Source organism: Oncorhynchus kisutch, linkage group LG6 (genome assembly GCF_002021735.2).
Source record: "Oncorhynchus kisutch isolate 150728-3 linkage group LG6, Okis_V2, whole genome shotgun sequence".
Taxonomy (NCBI): Eukaryota; Metazoa; Chordata; class Actinopteri; order Salmoniformes; family Salmonidae; genus Oncorhynchus; species Oncorhynchus kisutch.
In genome coordinates this window covers 49,412,977-49,434,228 of record NC_034179.2, presented here as the reverse complement: position 1 = coordinate 49,434,228, position 21,252 = coordinate 49,412,977, and the positions used below count along the sequence as shown (strand labels likewise).

At 41.7% G+C, this 21,252-nt stretch overlaps 1 protein-coding gene across 1 annotated transcript in view; it reads right to left on the bottom strand.

Annotated features, from left to right (window-relative positions):
* The window catches only part of LOC109892937 (protein Aster-B-like), a 70,484-nt gene extending 53,016 nt beyond the window's left edge, over positions 1-17,468 (bottom strand). The window contains exon 1 of the mRNA XM_031825948.1: positions 17,044-17,468. Coding sequence (XP_031681808.1) covers positions 17,044-17,066 — 23 coding nt within the window. The 5' untranslated portion in view covers positions 17,067-17,468. The remainder of the gene's footprint in view (positions 1-17,043) is intronic.
* Between the last annotated feature and the right edge of the window lie 3,784 nt (positions 17,469-21,252).

Below are 21,252 nucleotides of genomic sequence, written 5' to 3'. Positions count from 1 at the left end.
AGCTTCAGGCCGAACCCAAGTTAATAGTTGATATAATGTTTTAAGGGTCGTTGCAGACAGGCCATGTGTAGCCAATGTGATTTAAAGGATAATTATTTTTATGAGGATATTTTCTACCTGCAGGCTGCAATGTTTTTATTTGTTAGCTTTATATGCTATTTTTACATAGTTGGCAATAGAAGTTACTATAACTTTCACTTAGATTTGGATAGAATGCTGATTTACCACATGACAATGATTTTGAGATACGAAAACGTTAATATAAATTAAATGAAACTAAATTAAATTAAAATGTGCATATGAAAACCATAACTGGCCCGCAGATCGGTAGAAATGGTACGATAAATTGGCATTCCACATGAGAAAGTTTGCCGACTCCTCGTGTAGACTATTACCAGCAACTTCAGGAGAGTAATGGCAGAATCTGCAAAAGCCAGCAGAAGCAGGAGGATGGTTGGAACAGGAACAAGTTTTTTTCCCTTCTGGTTATCTTGACCTCTGGCGCCCTCTTGAGGCATTTGTGTCTTATTTCAGTTAAAGCATCAGACAAGCTCAATGCATACAGTGGCAAGAAAAATTGTGTGAACCCTTTGGAATCAAATCTGATCTGATCTTCATCTAAGTCACAACCATAGACAAACAGTGTGCTTAAGCAAATAACACACAAATTATTGTATTCTTCTTGTCTGTATTGAATACATTATTTAAACATTCACACTGTGTAGGTTGGAAAAAGTATGTGAACCCCTAGGCTAATAACTTCTCCAAAAGCTAATTGGAGTCAGGAGTCAGCAGTCAGCTAACCAGTAGTCCAATCAATGAGATGAGATTGGAGATGTTGGTTAGAGCTGCCTTGCCCTATAAAAAACACACATTTTGAGTTTGCTATTCACAAGAAGCATTGCCTGGTGTGAACCATACCTCGAACAAAAGAGTTCTCAGAAGACCTAAGATTAAGAATTGTTGACTTGCATAAAGCTGGAAAGTATCTCTAAAATCCTTGATGTTCATCAGTCCATGCATGGTAAGACAAATTGTCTATAAATGGAGAAAGTTCAGCACTGTTGCTACTCTCCCTAGGAGTGGCCGTCATGCAAAGATGACTGCAAGAGCACAGCACAGAATGCTCAATGAGGTTAAGAAGAATCCTAGGGTGTCAGCTAAAAACTTACAGAAATCTCTGGAACATGCAAACATCTCCTTTTATGAGTCTACAATACATAAAACACTAAACAAGGATGGTGTTCATGGGAGGACACCACGGAAGATGCCACTGCTGTCCAGAAAAACATTGCTGCACGTCTGAAGTTTACAAAAGTGCACCTGGATGTTCCACAGCGCTACTGGCAAAATATTCTCTGGACAGATGAAACTACAGCTGTGTTGTTTGGAAGGAACACACAACACTATGTGTGGAGAAAAAAAGGCACAGCACACCAACATCAAAACCTCATCCCAACTGTAAAGTATGGTGGAGGGAGTATCATGGTTTGGGGCTGCTATGCTGGCTCAGGGCCTGGACAGCTTGCTATCATCGACAGAAAAATGTATTCCCAAGTTTATCAAGACATTTTGCAGGAGAATGTTAGGCTATCTGTCTGCCAATTGTAGCTCAACAGAAGTTAGGTGATGCAACAGAACAATGGCCCAAAACACAGAAGTAAATCAACAACAGAATGGCTTCAACAGAAGAAAATACACCTTCTTGAGTGGCCCAGTCAGAGTCCTGCCCTCAACCCAATTGAGATGCTGTGGAATGACCTCAAGAGAGCAGTTCACACCAGACATCCAAAGAATATTGCTGAACTGAAACAGTTTTGAAAAGAGCAATGGTACAAAATTCCTCCTGACCGTTGTGCAGGTCTGATCCGCAACTACAGAAAATGTTTGGTTGAGGTTATTGCTACCAAAGGAGGGTCAATCAGTCATGAAATTCAAGGGTTCACATACTCTTTCTACCCTGCACTGAGAATGTTTACAAGGTGTGTTATTAGTTTTAGCAGACCGTGTTTGTCTATTGTTATGACCTAGATGAAGATCAGATCAAATTTGATGGCCAATTTATGCAGAAACCCAGGTATTTCCAAAGGGTTCACATACTTTTTCTGACCGTTTCCCACTGTCATTCAATTTCAAACTATGGCATGGTCAGTTAGAGAAATGGCTCCTACAGTGCCTTGCGAAAGTATTCGGCCCCCTTGAACTTTGCGACCTTTTGCCACATTTCAGGCTTCAAACATAAACATATAAAACTGTATTTTATTGTGAAGAATCAACAACAAGTGGGACACAATCATGAAGTGGAACGACATTTATTGGATATTTTCTTCTATTGAGTCGTCCAGGTCGTGGGGCAGCAAAGCATCCCCAAACCATCACACTACCACCACCATACTTGACCGTTGGTATAAGGTTATTACTGTGGAATTTAGTGTTTGGTTTTCGCCAGACATAATGTGACCCATCTCGTCCAAAAAGTTGACTCAAGTTTGCCGAAAAGCACCTGGAAGTACCTGGGTGATCATCGAGACTCTTGGAAGAATGTTATATGGACAGCGCACAATTGGCCCAGCGTCGTCTGGGTTTGGCCGGTGTAGGCTGTCATTGTAAATAATAATTTGTTCTTAACTGACTTGCCTAGTTAAATAAAAAATAAATATATTTTTTTAAATGTTCATTCATTGACTAAGCTGCGATTTCCTCACCTCGAACCATCTTGTCAAGGAACTCTTATAGTATTCACTAAATTGATGGTTTATAATCAGGAAAATGTTTGACAGATGTCATAAAATACACTACCATTCAAAAGTTTGGTGTCACTTAAAAATGTCCTTGTTGTTTTGGGCCTCCCGGGTGGCGCAGTGGTCTAAGGCACTGCATCGTAGTGCTAGCTGTGCCACCAGAGAGCCGAGCCGAGCCTTGGCCTTGCCTTGCCTCTCTCTGACAAGACTGTAACTACTACCGATTGGGGAGAAAAAAAATGTCCTTGTTTTTGAAAGACATTTTTTTTTGTCCCTTAAAATAACATGAAATTCATCAGAAATACAGTGTAGACATTGTTAATGTTGTTAATGACTATCATAGCTGGAAACGGCTGATTCTTTATGGAATATCTATATATATATATATATCTATGCATACAAAAATAGACTGACGAGTTTCAGAAGAAAGTCTTTGTTTCTGGCCATTTTGAGCCTGTAATCGAACCCACAAATGCTGATACTCCAGATAATCAACTAGTCTAAAGAAGGCCAGTTTTATTGATTCTTTAAATCAGAACAACAGTTTTCAGCTGTGCTAACATAATTGCAAAAGGGTTTTCTAATGATCAATTAGCCTTTTAAAATGATAAACTTGGATTGGCTAACACAACGTGCCATTGGAACACAGGAGTGATGGTTGCTGATAATGGGCCTCTGTACGCCTATGTAGATATTCCATTTAAAAAATCAGCAGTTTCCAGCTACAATAGTCATTTTGTCTATACGGTATTTCTGATCAATTTGATGTTATTTTACTGGACAAGACATTTGCTTTTCATTAAAAAACAAGGACATTTCTAAGTGACCCCAAACTTTTCAACAGTAGAGTGTATATGTTTTTTTCTTATATAATCATTTAAGATATTTTACATGTGATAAGGCCAAAGAAAGGGCCCGAGATAATACAGACAACTGTGATAATCTGAATTACCCAAAAGGGCTACTAGATGTGATAGATTACATAAAATCCTTGAAAGATACCAAAATTCTGGTAGTTTACTGGTAACCTTAAAAAGTTTCCAGTAATATACCCTCCCTTTGCAACCCTACTCCTGTGTCATGTTCATTAGGGCACACAATAGAAAACATTTCAAAATGTTTCGTAACAGAAAACAAAAACAATCTATTCTTATTGGACAAGACCACTTTCTTCCAGTTGGTTCCTTATGATCACGACCTTGGTGGGGCTAATGGTGCTGCCTGCTGAGAGAAAGCAAGCAGTTGGATTCTAAGTCTGTGTTCCCTGGGGACCAACGAGATCCCAAGACATTACAAATATCTATATTTTCCAGTTTGTGCTGTCATCGGTGAATATACTTTACATTTCCTCCGAACTCCGTTGCTTATCTCAGCTCATTAAATCCACCCTAAACGAGCTAATTGAATTACATGTGTGATCAAGTATCATTTCAAAGGTCCTCAACAATAAATGAGGTATAGACCTCCAGATAATTCGGTTTTCATTTCATCACATTCACAAATCAAGTTCTTTTAACTTTTGTGTCAATCAAAACACAAGGTCAAACATTATGAAAGCCCATAGAAACACCACTTCAAATTAGTGGATTTGGCTATTTCAGCCACACCCGTTGCTGACAGGTGTATAAAATAGAGCACACTGTCATGCGATCTCCATAGACAAACATTGGCAGTAGAACGGACTTGCTGAAGAACTCAGTGACTTTCAATGTGGCACCGTCATAGGATGCCACCTTCCCAACAAGTCAGTTCGTCAAATTTCTGCCCTGCTAGAGCTGACCCGGGCAACTGTAAGTGCCGTTATTGTGAAGTGGACATGTCTAGGAGCAACAACGGCTCAGCCCTGAAGTGGCAATCAACGTCAGCACAATAACTGTTCGTTGGGAGACCAGGAGAGGAAGCCACTGTAGACTGCTGGGATATGCTCCTGGATGACCAAGCAGATTTCTCATAATAGTATCATCCTGCGGTGTCATGGAACCTAGTGTTTGTTGAACTCAACTCATTTCAGCAGGTCAAGTTCAATAGGCACTAAATGGAAGAAAATGGTCTGAAATAGGATGGGACTATGGTCCAACAAGAAAGAAGTTTTGCTACAGTGTGCCCTAATGAACCCGACCCACGTGAAGTAGGCCTGTGTTTGTGAATGACATTGTAAAAAACTGTGCACTAGTCTAGGATTAATTGCATCTCTGCATCTGAGGATTGTCTAAGTGGGCCGTCCATCTAACTGAATCCGGTCAGCAACAGTGTGTGTGTGTGTGTCCTGAAGCACTCTCTTTCTCTCGCTAACACGTTTACCTCTAGTCGTGTCTACACTTGACATTTACATGCGACTTCTGCTAACAGAATATGAAGATCACATTGAAAAGATGGGTCTAGATGCACAAAAGTCGCTTTGTGGTCTGATTGTGTTCAGATCTGTCTGACCACTTCAGGAGGTGGCCAGGGATGCACTGTGTGGGGATCTCTCCTCAGTATGGACGCAATCACGCTCCCGAAAGTGCATACAGTGGGCGACGTCATCAGTACTCCTCCCACAAGTCTCCAGAAAATGTGAGTTTTGGGATCGAGAGGCACCTTTTTATTAATGTTGGTGGAAATACACTATATATACAAAAGTATGAGGACTCCCCTTCAAATTAGTGGATTCTACTATTTCAGCCACACCCAATGGTGACAGGTGTATAAAATTGAGCACATTGCCATGCAATCTCCATAGACAAACACTGGCAGTAGAATAGCCTTACTGAAGAGCCCAGTGACTTTCAACGTGGCACCGTCAAGTCAGTTTGTCAAATTTATGCCCTGCTAGAGCTGCCCCAGTCAACTGTAAGTGCTGTTATTGTGAAGTGGAAACGTCTCGGAGCAACAACGGCTCAGCCGTGAAGTGGTAGGCCACACAAGCTCACAGAACAGGACTGCCAAACGCTGAAGCACATAGCGCTTGCAACACTCACTACCGAGTTCCAAACGGCCTCTGGGAGCAACGTCAGCACAAGAACTGTTCGTCGAGAGCTTCATGAAATGGGTTTCCATGGCCGAGCATCCTCACATAAGCCTAAAATCACCATGCACAATGCCAAGTGTCGGCTAGAATTGTGTAAACCTTGCCGCCATTGGACTCTGGAGCAGTGGAAACACATTCTCTGGAGTGATGAATCACGCTTCACCATCTGGCAGTCCAACAGACGAATCTCGGTTCGGCAGATGCCAGGAAAACGTTACCTGCCCCAATGCTTAGTGCCAACTCTAAAGTTTGATGGAAGAGGAATGATGGTCTGGGGCTGTTTATCATGGTTCAGGCTAGACCCTCAGTTCCAGTTAAGGGAAATCTTAACGCTACAGCATACAGTGACATGCATACAACGATTCTGTGCTTCCAACTTTGTGGTAACAGTTTGGTGAAGGCCCTTAACTGTTTCAGCATGACATTGCCCCCATGCACAAAGTGAGGTCCATACAGAAATGGTTTGTTGAGATCAGTGTGGAAGAACTTGACTGGCCTGCACAGAGCCCTGACCTCAACCCCATCAAACACCTTTGGGATGAATTGGAACGCTGACTGTGAGCCAGGCCTAATCGCCAAACATCAGTGCCCGACCTCACTAATGCTCGTGGCTGAATGGACACAAGTGTCACGCCCTGATCTGTTTCACCTGTCTTTGTGATTGTCTCCACCCACCTCCAGGTGTCACCCGTTTTCCCCATTAGTACCTGGGTATTTATTCCGGTGTTCCCTATTTGTCTGTTGCCAGTTCGTCTTGTCTTGTCAACCAGCATGTTTTTCCGTGCGCCTGCTTTTTCTATTCTCTCTTTTGCTAGTCTTCCCGGTTTTGTCCCTTGCCTGCCTCGACTCTGAACCCGCCTGCCTGACCATAATGCCTGCCCTGACCTCGAGCCTGCCTGCCACTCTTACCTCCTGGACTCTGACCTTGTTATGATATTTTGCCTGTCCACGACCATTCTCTTGCCTGCCACTTGGATTATAATAAATACCAGAGACTCGAACCATGTACATCTGGGTCTCGCCCTGTGGCCTCGTAGCAAGTCCCTAAAGCAATGTTCCAATATCTAGTGGAAAGCAAAAGGGGGGACCAACTCCATACTGATGCCCATGATTTTGGAATGAGATGTTCGATGAACAGATGTCCACATACATTTGGTCACGTAGTGTTTGTTCTATTAAATTCTGTGTTATAGTCTAAAAACTGAAACATGGCACACTACAGTATGCTATGCTTTATTCACTGTGCATAGCTTCAACTTTGACATTAACAACCTTTCTCTGTGCCTTATAGAAATAGTTTTCTGTGGAGTAACACAAAATATGAATCCCCAAGGGACTATTCTGCTGATTGCACATAGCGCCATGTAGCCTGAGCCAAAAACAACCAATCAGACTGCAGTGCACAACACACTGAGGCAAATCATAGAATCAGAGAGCACCTTGATGCTGAGTGAGACAAAATGTAGCCAATCGCTGGCCGTATCGGAATATATCATGTAGATGGGAGGCTCTGTACTATAGCTGCCATAATATAGTGAAATGTGTGATGACTGGGGGGGCAATCATTTTCTCTGTGGCATTTGGGCTCCTCTGCCATTTTGGAAAACACTTGGCCAGTATTTCTTTGACTTTTCCCTCTGTGGGAGAATCTCTTTAATGAAGCTAGTTCATAGATAGAGTTTCTGCATTCTCATTACATGAGGATGCTTTGTTGCGAAATAGGAAGCCGATTCAATATTTCATTTTGAATTGGAGATGCTTAATGTGAGTCTGGAAGGAGAGTTTACAGTCTAACCAGACCTAGGTATTTGTAGTTTTCCACATATTCAAAGAGCGAGTTTTCGCACTAGCTTGCGACTCTACATCTTATAGGAACGCGCTCACTGGCCAAACATACGCACTGTCGTGGATGCAAGGTCCGATCCCACTTCTGACACCAACGTAATAAAACAGGCAGGGAGCAGGTCTCAAACCATCCACCTTCTAGCCTGAAGCCAAGCGCGCTATCGACTGTGCCCCAAAAGAATGCTCAAGCGGCAGAGTCGATATCTGCGCTTATAAACCTAGGGTCGTTACAGTATGTGGGCTTGAGAGATTGTTGATAAGACCTGTGTTCATTTTCTATAGCCTAATGCCTGCTACAAGAAGTCAGTAATTATTAGTGAATGTACATTACGTATGGTTCTAGTTAAATTTGTAACAAAAAAGGGCATTTTCATAGACGGACTTGAAAGCCAGATCAGTGATTATTGCAAAAAAAAAGCAGGTTAAACTAGTTTGATAAAATACATTTAATTATTAATGGTTCTTATGGTTGTGGAAGGCTTATATTTAACTTCATAAACCCTGAAGAGATAAAGTTTGAAGTGCAGTGTACTTGACCTTTAATTGTACAATGAGAAAACATAAAAACATATATATATATTTTTTTAGATATTTTGTGAATATCCCATAAGTTTGAAAAACATCGAGATATGATTTTTAGGCCATATTGCCCAGCCCTAACTTGAATAACTTTTAAAAATTTATTCATAAAAAATATAGTTTTTTCCCCTCTAAATCTGTTTCAAAACTGGCCATGAGTTAATAATAAAAACAACATTCAATCAAAAAAGACATCATTTGCAATTACCTCTGCAACTCTTCCAACTATTGACTTTTTTCACAACTGCCACCAGTTTGACGCTAAATCATTTACACCAAAGTAATATTGACACATTAAAATAAATAAAAGCTTGTAAAACATACTAAACACCAATGTTATTCACTAAGTTTATGGGGTAATGTTAGGGTAAACATTAGGGTAATGTTTTAGAGCTTTGTGATTCGATTTTGTATATTAAAATGATCATATTTTTATATGTTTTACATGTTATGAAAATTCCATAAAATACTTAGCATTTGGAATAGCTTCTTAAAGTTACTGGTAATATACTACACTGCGCACACACACACACACACACACACACACACACACACACACACACGATGCAATGTGAAATGGCCAGCTAGTTAGAAGTGTGCGCGCTAATAGCGTTTCAATTGGTGACGTTACTTGCTCTGAGACCTTGAAGTAGTTGTTCCCCCTGCAGTTTTTGTGGAGCGATGGGTGACGATACTTTGATGGTGGCTGTTGTTGATGTGTGCAGAAGATCCCTGGTTCAAACCCAGGTAGGGGTGAGGAGGAAGCTATACTGTTACATTGATGCTGTTGACCCATCACTGGTTGATCTGGGGGGGTGAGTGTGACCGATGTGAAATGGTTAGCGGGGTGCACGCTAACAGTGTTTCAATCGGTGACGTCACTCGCTCCGAGACCTTGCTTCGAGGGTGGCTGTTGTCGATGTGTACAGAGGGTCCCCCTGGTTCGAGCCCAGGTAGGCAGTGGTGTTACATTATCATTTATCACCACAAAGTTAGTTTCAGGTTAGGTTTTTGGGGTTAGGGTTGAGTTAGGGGTTAGAGAAAATAGGATTTTGAATTGGACTGAATTGTGTGTCCCCACAAGGTTAGTTATACAAGACTATGTGTGTATGTGTGACTACTATATGCGTGTGTGAGCAAGCGTAGAGCTCCACGCCTGACCAAGCTGAAAACAAACAGATAATCTACTTTTGGTAAATCTCTAATAGGTCAGTATAACAGATACTTTAAAAAGAAAAGGAAAAGGCTTTTCACACTCTAGAAGCTCGGATACAATCATTTATTCACCTAATCGCTATGATAGATAACCATGTCTGTGTTTTTTCTTTGCTGCTATCCAGAAGGTCGATGAAATGAGTGAGAGACAAAGTGGACAACATGGCTAAGAGTGAAGTAACATTTCAATCAAGGATTAGTATGGCAATGAAAAAATTGGACAGAATACCTACTAGGCAGGTAGCCTCATGGTTAGGGTGTTGGACTAGTAACTGAAAGGTTTCAAGATCAAATCCCTGAGCTGACAAGGTACACATCTGTTGTTCTGCCCCTGGACAAGGCAGTTAAATCCACTGTTCCAAGGCTGTCATTGAAAATAAGAATTTGTTCTTAACTGACTTGCCTTGTTAAATAAAGGTAAAAATGCTATATCTAGATAGAAAAGCAATCTAGATATGGAATATGTGCAATTGGTGGTGATATCCTCAGTACTTTAGTATAAACATCAAGGGACAGCCTGGACTAAAAAGCAAGCTCTTTGGAGAATCACTCGAAAATCTTAGTCCAGGATTCGGCTTAACATCGGTTTTAAGACCAATAGAATAATCAAGTTGTTACAATGTAGACAAAAAACAGGACTAACACGATTGTGGAATGTAGGCTTTCTGTCCAATCAATTCTATTAGATGACCTCACAGCACAGCTAAATGAACTCTGATTCGTGGACAAACAATACACTATACTAAAGAGGTCATATATAGTAGATGCATAGGCTGTATAGTCTTCTATACTTCTTTCTTATACCATTGCCTTGCTGAATACTTGTTTCTGATTGGCTTGAAGCACTCATAATGCACGACAATATTCAATGGCTATGAAGTTCATTCTTACATGTTCTACAATATGTTTGAGCAGCTTTTGAAAGCAGAAGTCGAATTTTTATTCCATTTTCATAATAGCAAGCTAGCAGGACTGATGGTTTGATTAGATAAGCTAGCAAGTTTGATGTTTGGTTACCAAGGCAACTTCTGTAGCTATAGTAAACTTGCTAGCTACTTCCATGGTTGTTGAACACATTTCTAGTGGCAAATGTGTTAAATTATAGCTGTGGTATATAAGCGGGCTAATCAGCTTGGGGCTCTATGCATTCACTGGAAAATAAGATTAGTGGAACTCTGCTAGCGCCTTGTGGCACACCTTCCACGTCGTGCATTATTTTCCACAGAACGCATAGCCCCTTGATAATTATCCTTTACTTATACAACTATTTTCTGTGCATATTCTTTGCACTTTATAACCCCAAACTCAAATGTCAGGACCATTCATTTGTGCTACATTGCTGAGGCAAAGATTGATTGATTGCTTCAATTAATTTGATATAATACAGGAAGGCACAATTTGTAGTCCAATATTTACACATGTATCTGTGTGGGTGTGTGTGTGAGTAAGTGCATGTGTGCTAAGTTGCAGAGAGCAGGGGGTCAGTCCAGTTCAAGTATTCAGTATTCTGATGGGTTGTATATAGAAACTGTTTCTCAGCCTGTTGGTATCAGACCTCAATGGTGAATAGCTTGTGGCTGCCGTGAGTGAATAGCTTGTGGCTGGCGTGTGGGGTCCTTGATGACACAGTGAGAAAATGAAGGAATATGGCACCACAACAAACCTGCCAAAATTAGGGCCGCCCACCAAAACTCACGGACCAGACAAGGAGGGCATTAATCAGAAAGGCAACAAAGAGACCAAAGATAACCCTGTAAGAGTTGCAAAGCTCCACAGCGGAGATTGGAGTATCGGTCCATAGGACCACTTTAAGCCGTACACCCCACAGAGCTGGGCTTTATGGAAGAGTGACCAGAAAAAAATTGCCTAAAAAATTGCCATTGCCTAAAGTAAAAAAATAAGCAACCACATTTGGTGTTTGCCAAAAGGCATAGGGGAGACTCTCCAAACGTATGGAAGAAGGTATTCTGGTCAGATGAGACTAAAATTTAGCTTTTTGGCCATCAAGGAAAACGCTATGTCTGGCGCAAACCCAACACCTCTCATCACCCCGAGAACATCATCCCCACAGTGAAGCATGGTGGTGGCAGCATCATGCCGTGGGGATGTTTTTCATTGGCAGGGACTGGAAAACTGGTCAGAATTGAAAGAATGATGGATGGTGCTAAATACAGGGAAATCCTTGAGGGAAACCTGTTTCAGTCTTCAAGAGATTTGAGACTGGGACGGAGGTTCACCTTCCAGCAGGACAATGACCCTAAGCATACTGCTAAAGCAACACTCGGGTGGTTTAAGGGGAAACATTTAAATGTCTTGGAATGGCCTCGTCAAAGCACAGACCTCAATCCAATTGAGAATCTGTGGTATGACTTAAAGATTGCTGTACACCAGCGGAACCCATCCAACTTGAAGGAGCTGGAGAAGTTTTGCCTTGAAGAATGGGCAGAAATTCCAGTGGCTAGATGTGCCAAACTTATAGAGACATACCCTAAGACACTTGCAGCTGTAATTGCTGCAAAAGGTGGATCTACAAACGTTTTTTTTGGGGGGGGGGGGGGTGAATAGTTATGTACGCTCAAGTTCAGTTTTTTGGTCTTATTTCTTGCTTGTTTCCCATTAAAAAACATTTTGCATCTTCAAAGTGGTAGGCATGTTGTGTAAATCAAATGATACAACCCCGCCCAAAATACATTTTAATTCCAGCTTGTAAGGCAACAAAATAGGAGCAGGGTGAATTGTTTCGCAACCACTGTACATCTCTCCTTGTCCTTCTATCTACCATGTCTACGCCTCTCTACCTTGATCTCCCTTGTCCAACTCTGTCTCTCTAGACACTTCTGCTTATTTTTCTCCCTATCGCTCTCTTCCTGCTCCCTGGGCTATATAGTGTCTCGCTATATCTTTCTCTCTCACTCTACCACATCTCTCTCTCACCCTCTCTCCCTTCATATTTTCCTCCCCCTCTCCCTCACTGCTCCTTGGGGTAGATGGGAAGGCGTGTGTCTTTCAGGGCAGCAATGCGCAGTGGCGGTGACAGGCCCAGGGCCAGCGCTTAATTTGTCAATTGGGAGGTGCAAAAAGTAAGCATGAGAGGGTGGGGACCTAGGGAGTTCTGAGGTACCTTAACGCATGAGAAACAAATATCACCTTCAAATATCACCTTTATTATAAAGTATTGCATGATATTGTCGCATTTGCGTAGTGGCATAGAGCACTTCCAGAAGTTGCACAAATGGGGAACATTTTTAGTAGCCTTGGGTCCGTGAAAAATGTGGCCTTTTATAAAGAAGTTGGCCTTTTATAAACGATTGCAATTCTATGTCATTTTACATTACTGAAGACTTTGGCAGAATCTTTTTTAATACCACACAAATTATCGAAATGACAGGCTACTTTGACACTGACAAACTGAGAATCTGAGCTCAATAAAAACTATCTTGTCTTGAATCCAACAATAGTCTAGGCCTAGGTGTGTGGAAACACGTATTGTAGGCTACATTAAGAAACTATAGTCCTAAAAATGCATTCCAGTTTCACTGACTCACCTAATGATGCGCAGCTCACTCGCTGGTGATAGCTGATGCGCTTGTGCTAAAAGCCTCTCTCTTGTTTAACTTTGTAAAACAATATTTGGAAATTCATAATTTGGTAGCCTAAAGCATATTCTTCTCTTTTCAGCAGGAGCCATTTGCTTTCCAACCTGTTTTCCCTTGATTGTATATTGCAAAAGGCCTGTTTTGTCGGCATGCAGTTTTTTCACTGACATATTTGCTGTGCGTTCCGACTACAGACAGACTATTCCTTGTTATTGGTCTACAATCCACAGCTAGGCTATTAAAAAAAAGATTGATAGATCGTCTGTGGCTAAATTATAGGCCTTGTCATGGTAGGCTATTCTGAATGAATTCATTTATTTCTGAACAGAGAGAAGTTATTCTATAACTTTGGCAAATGTATTTCAATTTATCAGGGGTGCTGCAGTTCCTTCAGAACCCTTCGCACGATTCTATAAGGAAATAAATGGTGAAGTGCAACACTGGAGAGATGAAAGTTGCAGGCTCATGTGTATCCGAGCAGAGAGGGAGAGAGATCATAGAAAGTGTCTCTCATTCTAGTTATGTGAGGGATACTGGCGCACTTCTCACAGCCACAACCATGCGTTTTTATCAAACAGAGTACAATGTTGTGCAAATCATAAACCTGGGCCAGAGCAACCGGAATCAACTCTTAGAATATTAGGTCCCGGCTGAAAATCTACTTTTTCAAACAATGTTTTTTTGTGGGGGCAGGAGAATTAACGAAGAGGCAACTCGAATGAACATTGATACATTTTGTTAGAATGCAGTTTTAATCAATCAGCATTCAAGATTAGATACACCCATTGTATAATTCACAATAACAGCACTTACAGTTGACCAGGGCAGCTCTAGCAGGGCAGACATTTGACGAACTGACTTGTTGGAAAGGTAGCATACTATGAAGGTGCCACATTGAAAGTTGGAAATCTTCAGTAAGGCCATTCTACTGCCAATGTTTGTCTATGTTGATTGTATGGCGGTGTGCTCAATTTTATACACCTGTCAGCAATGGGTGTGGCTGAAATAGCCAAATCCACTCATTTGAAGGGGTGTCCACATACTTTTGTATATATATACTGTATATAGATAGAGAGACAGAGATATAGTATCTTAAATGAGTATATTTTGTATGTTTTTCTGCTATGCGTAATATGTGGCAGGCTATGTATTGTAAAATGGCACAATCATTATTTTTATTCAGGTATTTTTTGGGGCTTGGGCTCATATATAGGCCCATTCGTATGAATAAGCTCTAATATGTGTTTCGATTGCATTTTCATTGATGTCAGAGTGGTTAGAGGAACAATAGAGCCCTGAGTACCAGGCCATTAGCGACCTGAAAATCATTTGCGAGTTGGGTACTACTAGCACATGTCCAGAGTGCATAAGAGGAGATTCACAGCCACGTAGAATTTTACTGCGGTCATGACTCATGACTGCCGGTGCGGTGGTAATACAGTCACCGCACCTGCCCTATTCTACCCAGTGAGATAATGATTTTTGAAATGACATCATTATTATATTATTTCAACCACTTTTGCCTGTTGGGAAAGATCCCACCTGGGTTATTAGTTTTCATCATGCAAATCATTACTAAACCAAATGCCAAAACACTCACCCTTAAGCCATCAATATTGCATAACCCCACTCCTATAATGCCAAAAGCTTTCTGATCCCAAACCTGTTTACACCCCATCCACCCCTGGCGACGGTCCATATCCACCATCCACCCAAACCACTGAGTCATCCTAATCTGAATCCACTACCGCCGGTCCGAGAAAGAAAATAATCCCTCCCCTACCATCCGACGAATAATTGTTTCACTAAATCTAAAAAGGGCATACACCCGGCTTATATAATACAGAAGGGAATATCGCTAAAATGCCTAACTGTGTCACAATTTTTCCTCTGGAAACATCTGCAGCAGCGGGGGGAAAAGGACGTGTGTGTGTGTGGGGGGGGGGGGTGACTTTTTAAAAAGGACCTTCCACTCCAAAATGAATGAAAATAAAATTATGCTGACAGCATAAAATAGAATTTCCATCTCCAGAAATTAGCCCAATAACATATTGGTAAAATGATTTGTAAAAAATGTTGTTAACATATTGGACCATGCATATACAGTAGTCTATGCATGGTCCAAATGATCAGGTATGCTATGAGCCATAAGCATTATCACCTGTAGCTCCACTGACGCAGCATAGTGGCTATCAATAAATAGGCTGAAGCATGGGGTTACATTTGGGAACTTAGCTGGATACCAAATATGATCTTTTAACTAGTTAGTGTCCTAACTTGCATAAACACAGTGAATAAAAAGTTGGCCTACCTGTTAGGGTAACTTGGGGAATTACGCCCCCTGCCTGTACTTCTCACAGAAACCACTTCATGTCACCCCCCCCCCTCCAAAAAAAAATCCCTGGTTGCCACTACTCTTGTTCAACAACAAATGGCATCTGTCTCCCAAAATTGTATTTTGAGGTAGGGTGGTGTTTAACCCCAAGTTACCCTAGAATTGACCCATTTGGCCCTACTCTCCTCTATACACTCACGGAACGTTAATGTCATGGTTCAGAACTTCTAAAACCTCAGAGTGTAAAATGGTGGAGTTCACGCATATTTAGGAGTTGAGAAATAAATCATTTAGTAAAGGAAAGCTGGGATCGCCCTCTTTTTAACAATTGGCCATTAAAACGGCTGTTTTCCCCACAAATGCAAGAATCGTGTGCATTGACTGCTTATCAGATGCATGTTTCCCTCCCTATGGCACTCGAAACTTGAATGCACCTCGAGAATAATATTTATCTCGCAATAGAACACACAACAACAAGCCGACTAGGTGAATGCATAAACCATTCTACCTATGGGGTTGTCAGATTTTTCTATTCATTACTCGTTTTGTTTGCAGAGGAAAAGTCAATGTGTACTGTTTTAGCATCTTTAAAATATGTTTGTTGTTCCATCTTTTTTTTTTACAGTGGCGGCAATGAATTTACTGTGGCGCAGAGCCACAGCTAAATGACTGCAGCAGAAACATTGCCGTGTCGGTCACTGCCAGTAGTAGTGTTGTATTGTTAGCCAGTCAGCGATTTCCAGTTAGCATGCTAGCTGTGGTGGCTGACTGTGGCTAGCTGGCTACACTAGAGCTGCAGACAACGGGTCAGTTGCAGACACCAATAGGGAGGGATAATGTATCGCAAATCGCGGTAGCCGATGCCTGCAAGTATATGCACACACACACACACAAACATGTATGTACACACACAAGTACATACATACACCAGCGCAAGGAAATGCAAACACAGGTATGCACGCACGCACACACACACACACACACACACACACACACAAACAAACAAAACACACACACACTGACACACATGTTAACCTGGGGTATTCAAAACTACTGCACATCCGCAGCTTCTATGGCAGCAAAAAGCAGGGAGGGGAGTGAGACGCGGAGATCTAAAATTAGGTGGAGAAACGTGGATTTGCCCAGTTTGGCTTCGGGACACTGCAGAAGAATGGCTGGGCATGAGTGGGAAAGAAAGATGTCTCAGTACGCCATTCTGTTGCTGCTGCATTCTCCCTCTCTCCCTACTGTAACAATCTGTGGAGGCCTGGCCAGCACTAAAAATATCAGACAGAGAGGATGGAGGGAGACGCACACAGAAACACTGAAAACAGCATTGAGGTGATGAGATGAGTATGGGAGGTTAATCAAGGAGAAGAAAACCAAGGAGAGGAGAACTGAGAAAAAACGTGAAGAAGAGAAAAGAGGAGAGCATGATGAGAGGTGAACTGAGGAGAGGAATACGATGCTCTCTTCAAGGATGCCATATTATAAAGGGCTCAGGCTGGGAAAAAAGCTCTCTCCCTTGATGGCAGGAACGGACAGATGGTGTGAGAGAGAGAACGAGGGAGGAGGGAAGGATGGAGGAAACAAATAAACAGCGTGTTAGGGCAGGGAAGTACCCAGCTACTCCTCCTGATCCTCCTCCTCCTCATTTCCCTCCTCCTCTTCCCCCTATCATCAGTGTCTCCCCATAAAGACCAATATTGCCAGTAGTCTTACCAGGCGAGCTTGAAGCCCTTCATTAGTGCAGAGATAAGCAGCAGCGTTGCTGTCCAATGCCCATAGCGAGGTCTCCCCACTCGGCCAGCCAGTCATTCCTTGGCATGTTGAGTGACAACAGGGGGGGTAGTCCCGGGGCCCCAGGCCTGTCCGCAATGCCCATGCGAGGGGGAGAGAGAGGGGGGGCTCAACTAGCTCAAAATGCTACAATGTTAACATTAGCCCTAGCACTACTAAAGCTGTCCTCGGTTGCTGCCTGTCTCGTCCGCTTTCAGCCTCATCTGTGTCTGTGGATGTGTGTGAGCAAGAGTGTGTGTAAGTTTGTGTGTGAGTGAAAGTAAGGTGGCGGCAGCTGCTCACATGCACTCTCCCATATGCAGCAGACTCACTTACTCTCTCTCTCTCTCTCTCTCAAACTCTGCAGATGAATGCAGAGCTGAGTCCCTCTCCGGGCTGAGGGACCTACTGGGCATGCTCTGTTCCTCTCACATCCGATCCCTCTTGCTCTCTACGAGCTTAGCTCCTCCCACCGACATTACAGCACGGTTTCCCTCTCTCTTACACACACATGCACGCACGCACGCACACCCACACTCACTCACTCATGTCTGTTAGAGTCCGGAATCTCTGAGGATTACAGTCTGTGTGTGTGTGTGTGTGGTGTGTGGCTACAAACTTCAGGCTCAGTCAGTCCTAGCAGCTGGCACTCTAATCTCTTAATGCAGGATAGATGAAGCACACTGTGTGTGTGTGTGTGTGTGTGTGTGTGTGTGTGTGTGTGTGTGTGTGTGTGTGTGTGTGTGTGTGTGTGTGTGTGTGTGTGTGTGTGTGTGTGTGTGTGTGTGTGTGTGTGTGTGTGAGTGAGTGTGAGAATAAGGGAAACCTAATGTTAATTGTACTATATTATATATGTATGCGGTGCTTGTATGGATCTATGGCTGAGAATTTCCGAAACTCACATTTTCACTTTGATAAATCACATTTGTTGTCAGTCAATACTCGTGAGCTTGGGACTATAAGAGGATACTGAGATAATTGTCTTTAAAGTTTTATCCAGTATTCTTTTTAACTTAACAACATGAATTGGGGTATTTAGAATACTATATGAGAACATTGAACAGAAAAAGCCTATGTCAATAAAAAATGCAGAAATGCAGATAGAACCTTATAGTCCAAAGTTCTCATACTGCTAAATGGCCATGTATGACAATTACTGCATGCAGCCTACTCTATGTATTCTCTGTTAATCCACAATACTAACCCAGGGCTCCAGACTGTGACCATTTAGTCGCATGTTGCGACCCTTTGACTTGGCTGTGTGAGTAAAATCTTTAACTGGTTGCATTGTTTTTTAAAAATGTATTCATTTAACTAGGCAAGCCAGTTAAGAACTAATTTTTATTTACATTAGCGGCCTACCAAAACGCAAAAAGCCTCCTGCGGGGACAAACACACACATCACGACAAGAGACAGCAGAACACTACATAAAGTTGTACGAGACAGCAGTTTGAGTGTTTTTTGGAGCTCGTTCCAGTTTCTATCTGTAGCAAACTGAAAAGAGGAGCGACCCAGGGATGTGTGTGCTTTGGGGACCATTAACAGAATGTGATTGGCAGAACAGGTATTGTATGTGGACACTAGACTGATACCGATCAAGATTATTTGTGATAACATCAAGGAGAGTAGCCTTTTCTTGGTGTTTGGAGTAATAACTTGTGGGATTGGTAATAATCCGAGAAAGATCGAGGGAATCGCATTGCGTTAAGACTTGGTCAGGTGGTTTAAACATGTCCCAGTTTAGGTCAGCTAGCAGGACAAATGCATACTTAGTGTAAGAGTCCAGGAGAGAGCTTAGGGCAGGTAGGGTACAGGTCGGTGCTGATGGTGGACAATAACACCACAGCAACAGTCAACAAAGCTTAAGGCATAAAACCAGGTAATCAAATTGTTTGGGGACTGACTTGGTAGAGACAACAGAGCACTGAAGGTGTTCCTTGGTAAAGATTGCCACTCCACCACCTTTGGAAGATCTGTCTTGCCGAAAAAAGTTACAACCAGTAAGGTTAACATCAGTGTACAAAACACTCTTTCTTAACCGCGTCTCAGTAATGACCAACACATTAGACTGAACCAGGTTTTCCTCTAGGACTTTTTATCCCCCCCAAAAACTCCCAGGTCCTTGCCGATGACAAGCATACCCACAACATGATGCAGCTTTAAAATATGATGTGATACTCAGTTATCTGTTGTGTTGGATTGCCCCAAACATAACAAATTGTATTCAGGACATAAAGTTTAGTGCTTTATTGCAAACTGGATACATGTTTTGGAATATTCTGTACAGGCTTCCTTTTTTTCCACTCTGTCAATTAGGTTAGTATTGTGGAATAACTACAATGTTGTTGATCCATCCTCAGTTTTCTCCTATCACAACCATTAAACTCTGTAACTGTTTTAAAGTCACAATTACATTAATGGATAAATCACTGAGCATTTTACTTTCTCTCCTCTCTCATTGGAAAACCTCCCTGGTCTTTGTGATGGAATTTGTGTTGAAATTCACTGCTTTACTGTGGGACCACTGAACTGATCAATTAGCTCAGTTGGTCTGGTGTGGTGCCTAGTTGGGACAAAATCTACCTGTACCTGCGGCACTCCATGAACAGGGTTGCCAAGTAACAGGGTTGCTTTAGTAACAAAACGAATGAAAATGCTATTGTGTTCTTAGAATAATTTTTCAATGTTAACAAAGACCTTCATAAACACTACCAAATTATTATTTTTGCGATAGCATATATGAAATGTATTAATTACACTGTAAAACTTCAGCTCCACTATAAGCTTTGTGTTGCTTTGTCATCAGCGTTGTGTCAATGTCATGCTCTACCTGCTACACAGAGCGCATTGTTTTGAGAGAGAAGACCATCTTAATTCTGTTTTCCCCTACTGTACCATAATCACCGATTATGCATAAGTACAATAGCTTTGGTCTAATGTTTTACAAGTACTCATTAAAACTGTTGCTAGTGGTTGTACTAAATGATCCTTTAACTACACAAGTTGTTTACATTGCGAACCTAGCTAGTCAATGTAGCTTGCTAGCTACTAGTTGTAACTTCATGACTTCATAAATCTTGGTAAATTAATCAGTGGTGTATGGTTGAGGCCATATGCAACCTAAATCAAATGAATTTTTCATTATTTAAATTCACAAGATAAAAGCATGCGTCAAGAAATGAATCTCTGTGATTCTTGCACTTGGACGCTGCATTGGAAAACCTCCCTGGTCTTTGTGCTTGAATCTGTGCTTGCAATTCACTGCTCAACTGAGGAACCTTACAACTTCTTGCAACTTATTATGTGACTTGTTGAGCAAATGTTTACTCTTAGTCTCGCCATTACAAAGGGGTTGAATACTTATTGACTCAAGCCATTTAAGCTTTTAATGTTAAATTAATTTGTAAAAATTTCGAAAAACAATTCCACTTTGACATTATGGGGTATTATGTGTAGGCCAGTGACACAACATCTAAATTGAACACATAAATTCAGGCTGTAACACAACAAAATGTGGAAAAAGTCAAAGAGTGTGTATACTTTCTGGAGGCACTGTATTCTGGAGGCCTTCGGAAAGTATTCAGACCCCTTGACTTTTTCCACATTTTGTTAAAACTTGCTACAGAGCGCTCAGGTCCTCAAACTGGGGTGAAGGTTCACCTTCCAACAGGACAACGACCCTAAGCACACAGCCAATTCAACGCAGAAGTGGCTCTGAATGTCTCTGAATGTCCTTGAGTGGCGCAGTCAGAGCCCGGACTTGAACCCGATCGAACATCTCTGGAGAGACCTGAAAATAGCTGTGCAGCAACGCTCCCCATCCAACCTGATAGAACTTGAAAGGATCTGCAGAAAAGAATTGGAGAAACTCCCTAAATGCAGGTGTGCCAAGCTAGTAGCATCATACCCAAAAAGACTCTAGGCTGTAATCGCTGCCAAAGGTGCTTCAACAAAGTACTGAGTTAAGGGTCTGAATACTTATGTTAATGTAATATTTCAGTTTTTTTTCAAACTAGTTTTTGCTTTGTCATTTTGGGGTATTGTGTGTAGATTGATGAGTTAAAAAAACAATTTAATACATTTTAGAACAAGGCTGTAACCTAACAAAATGTGGAAAAAGTCAAGGGGTCTGAATACTTTCTGAAGGCACT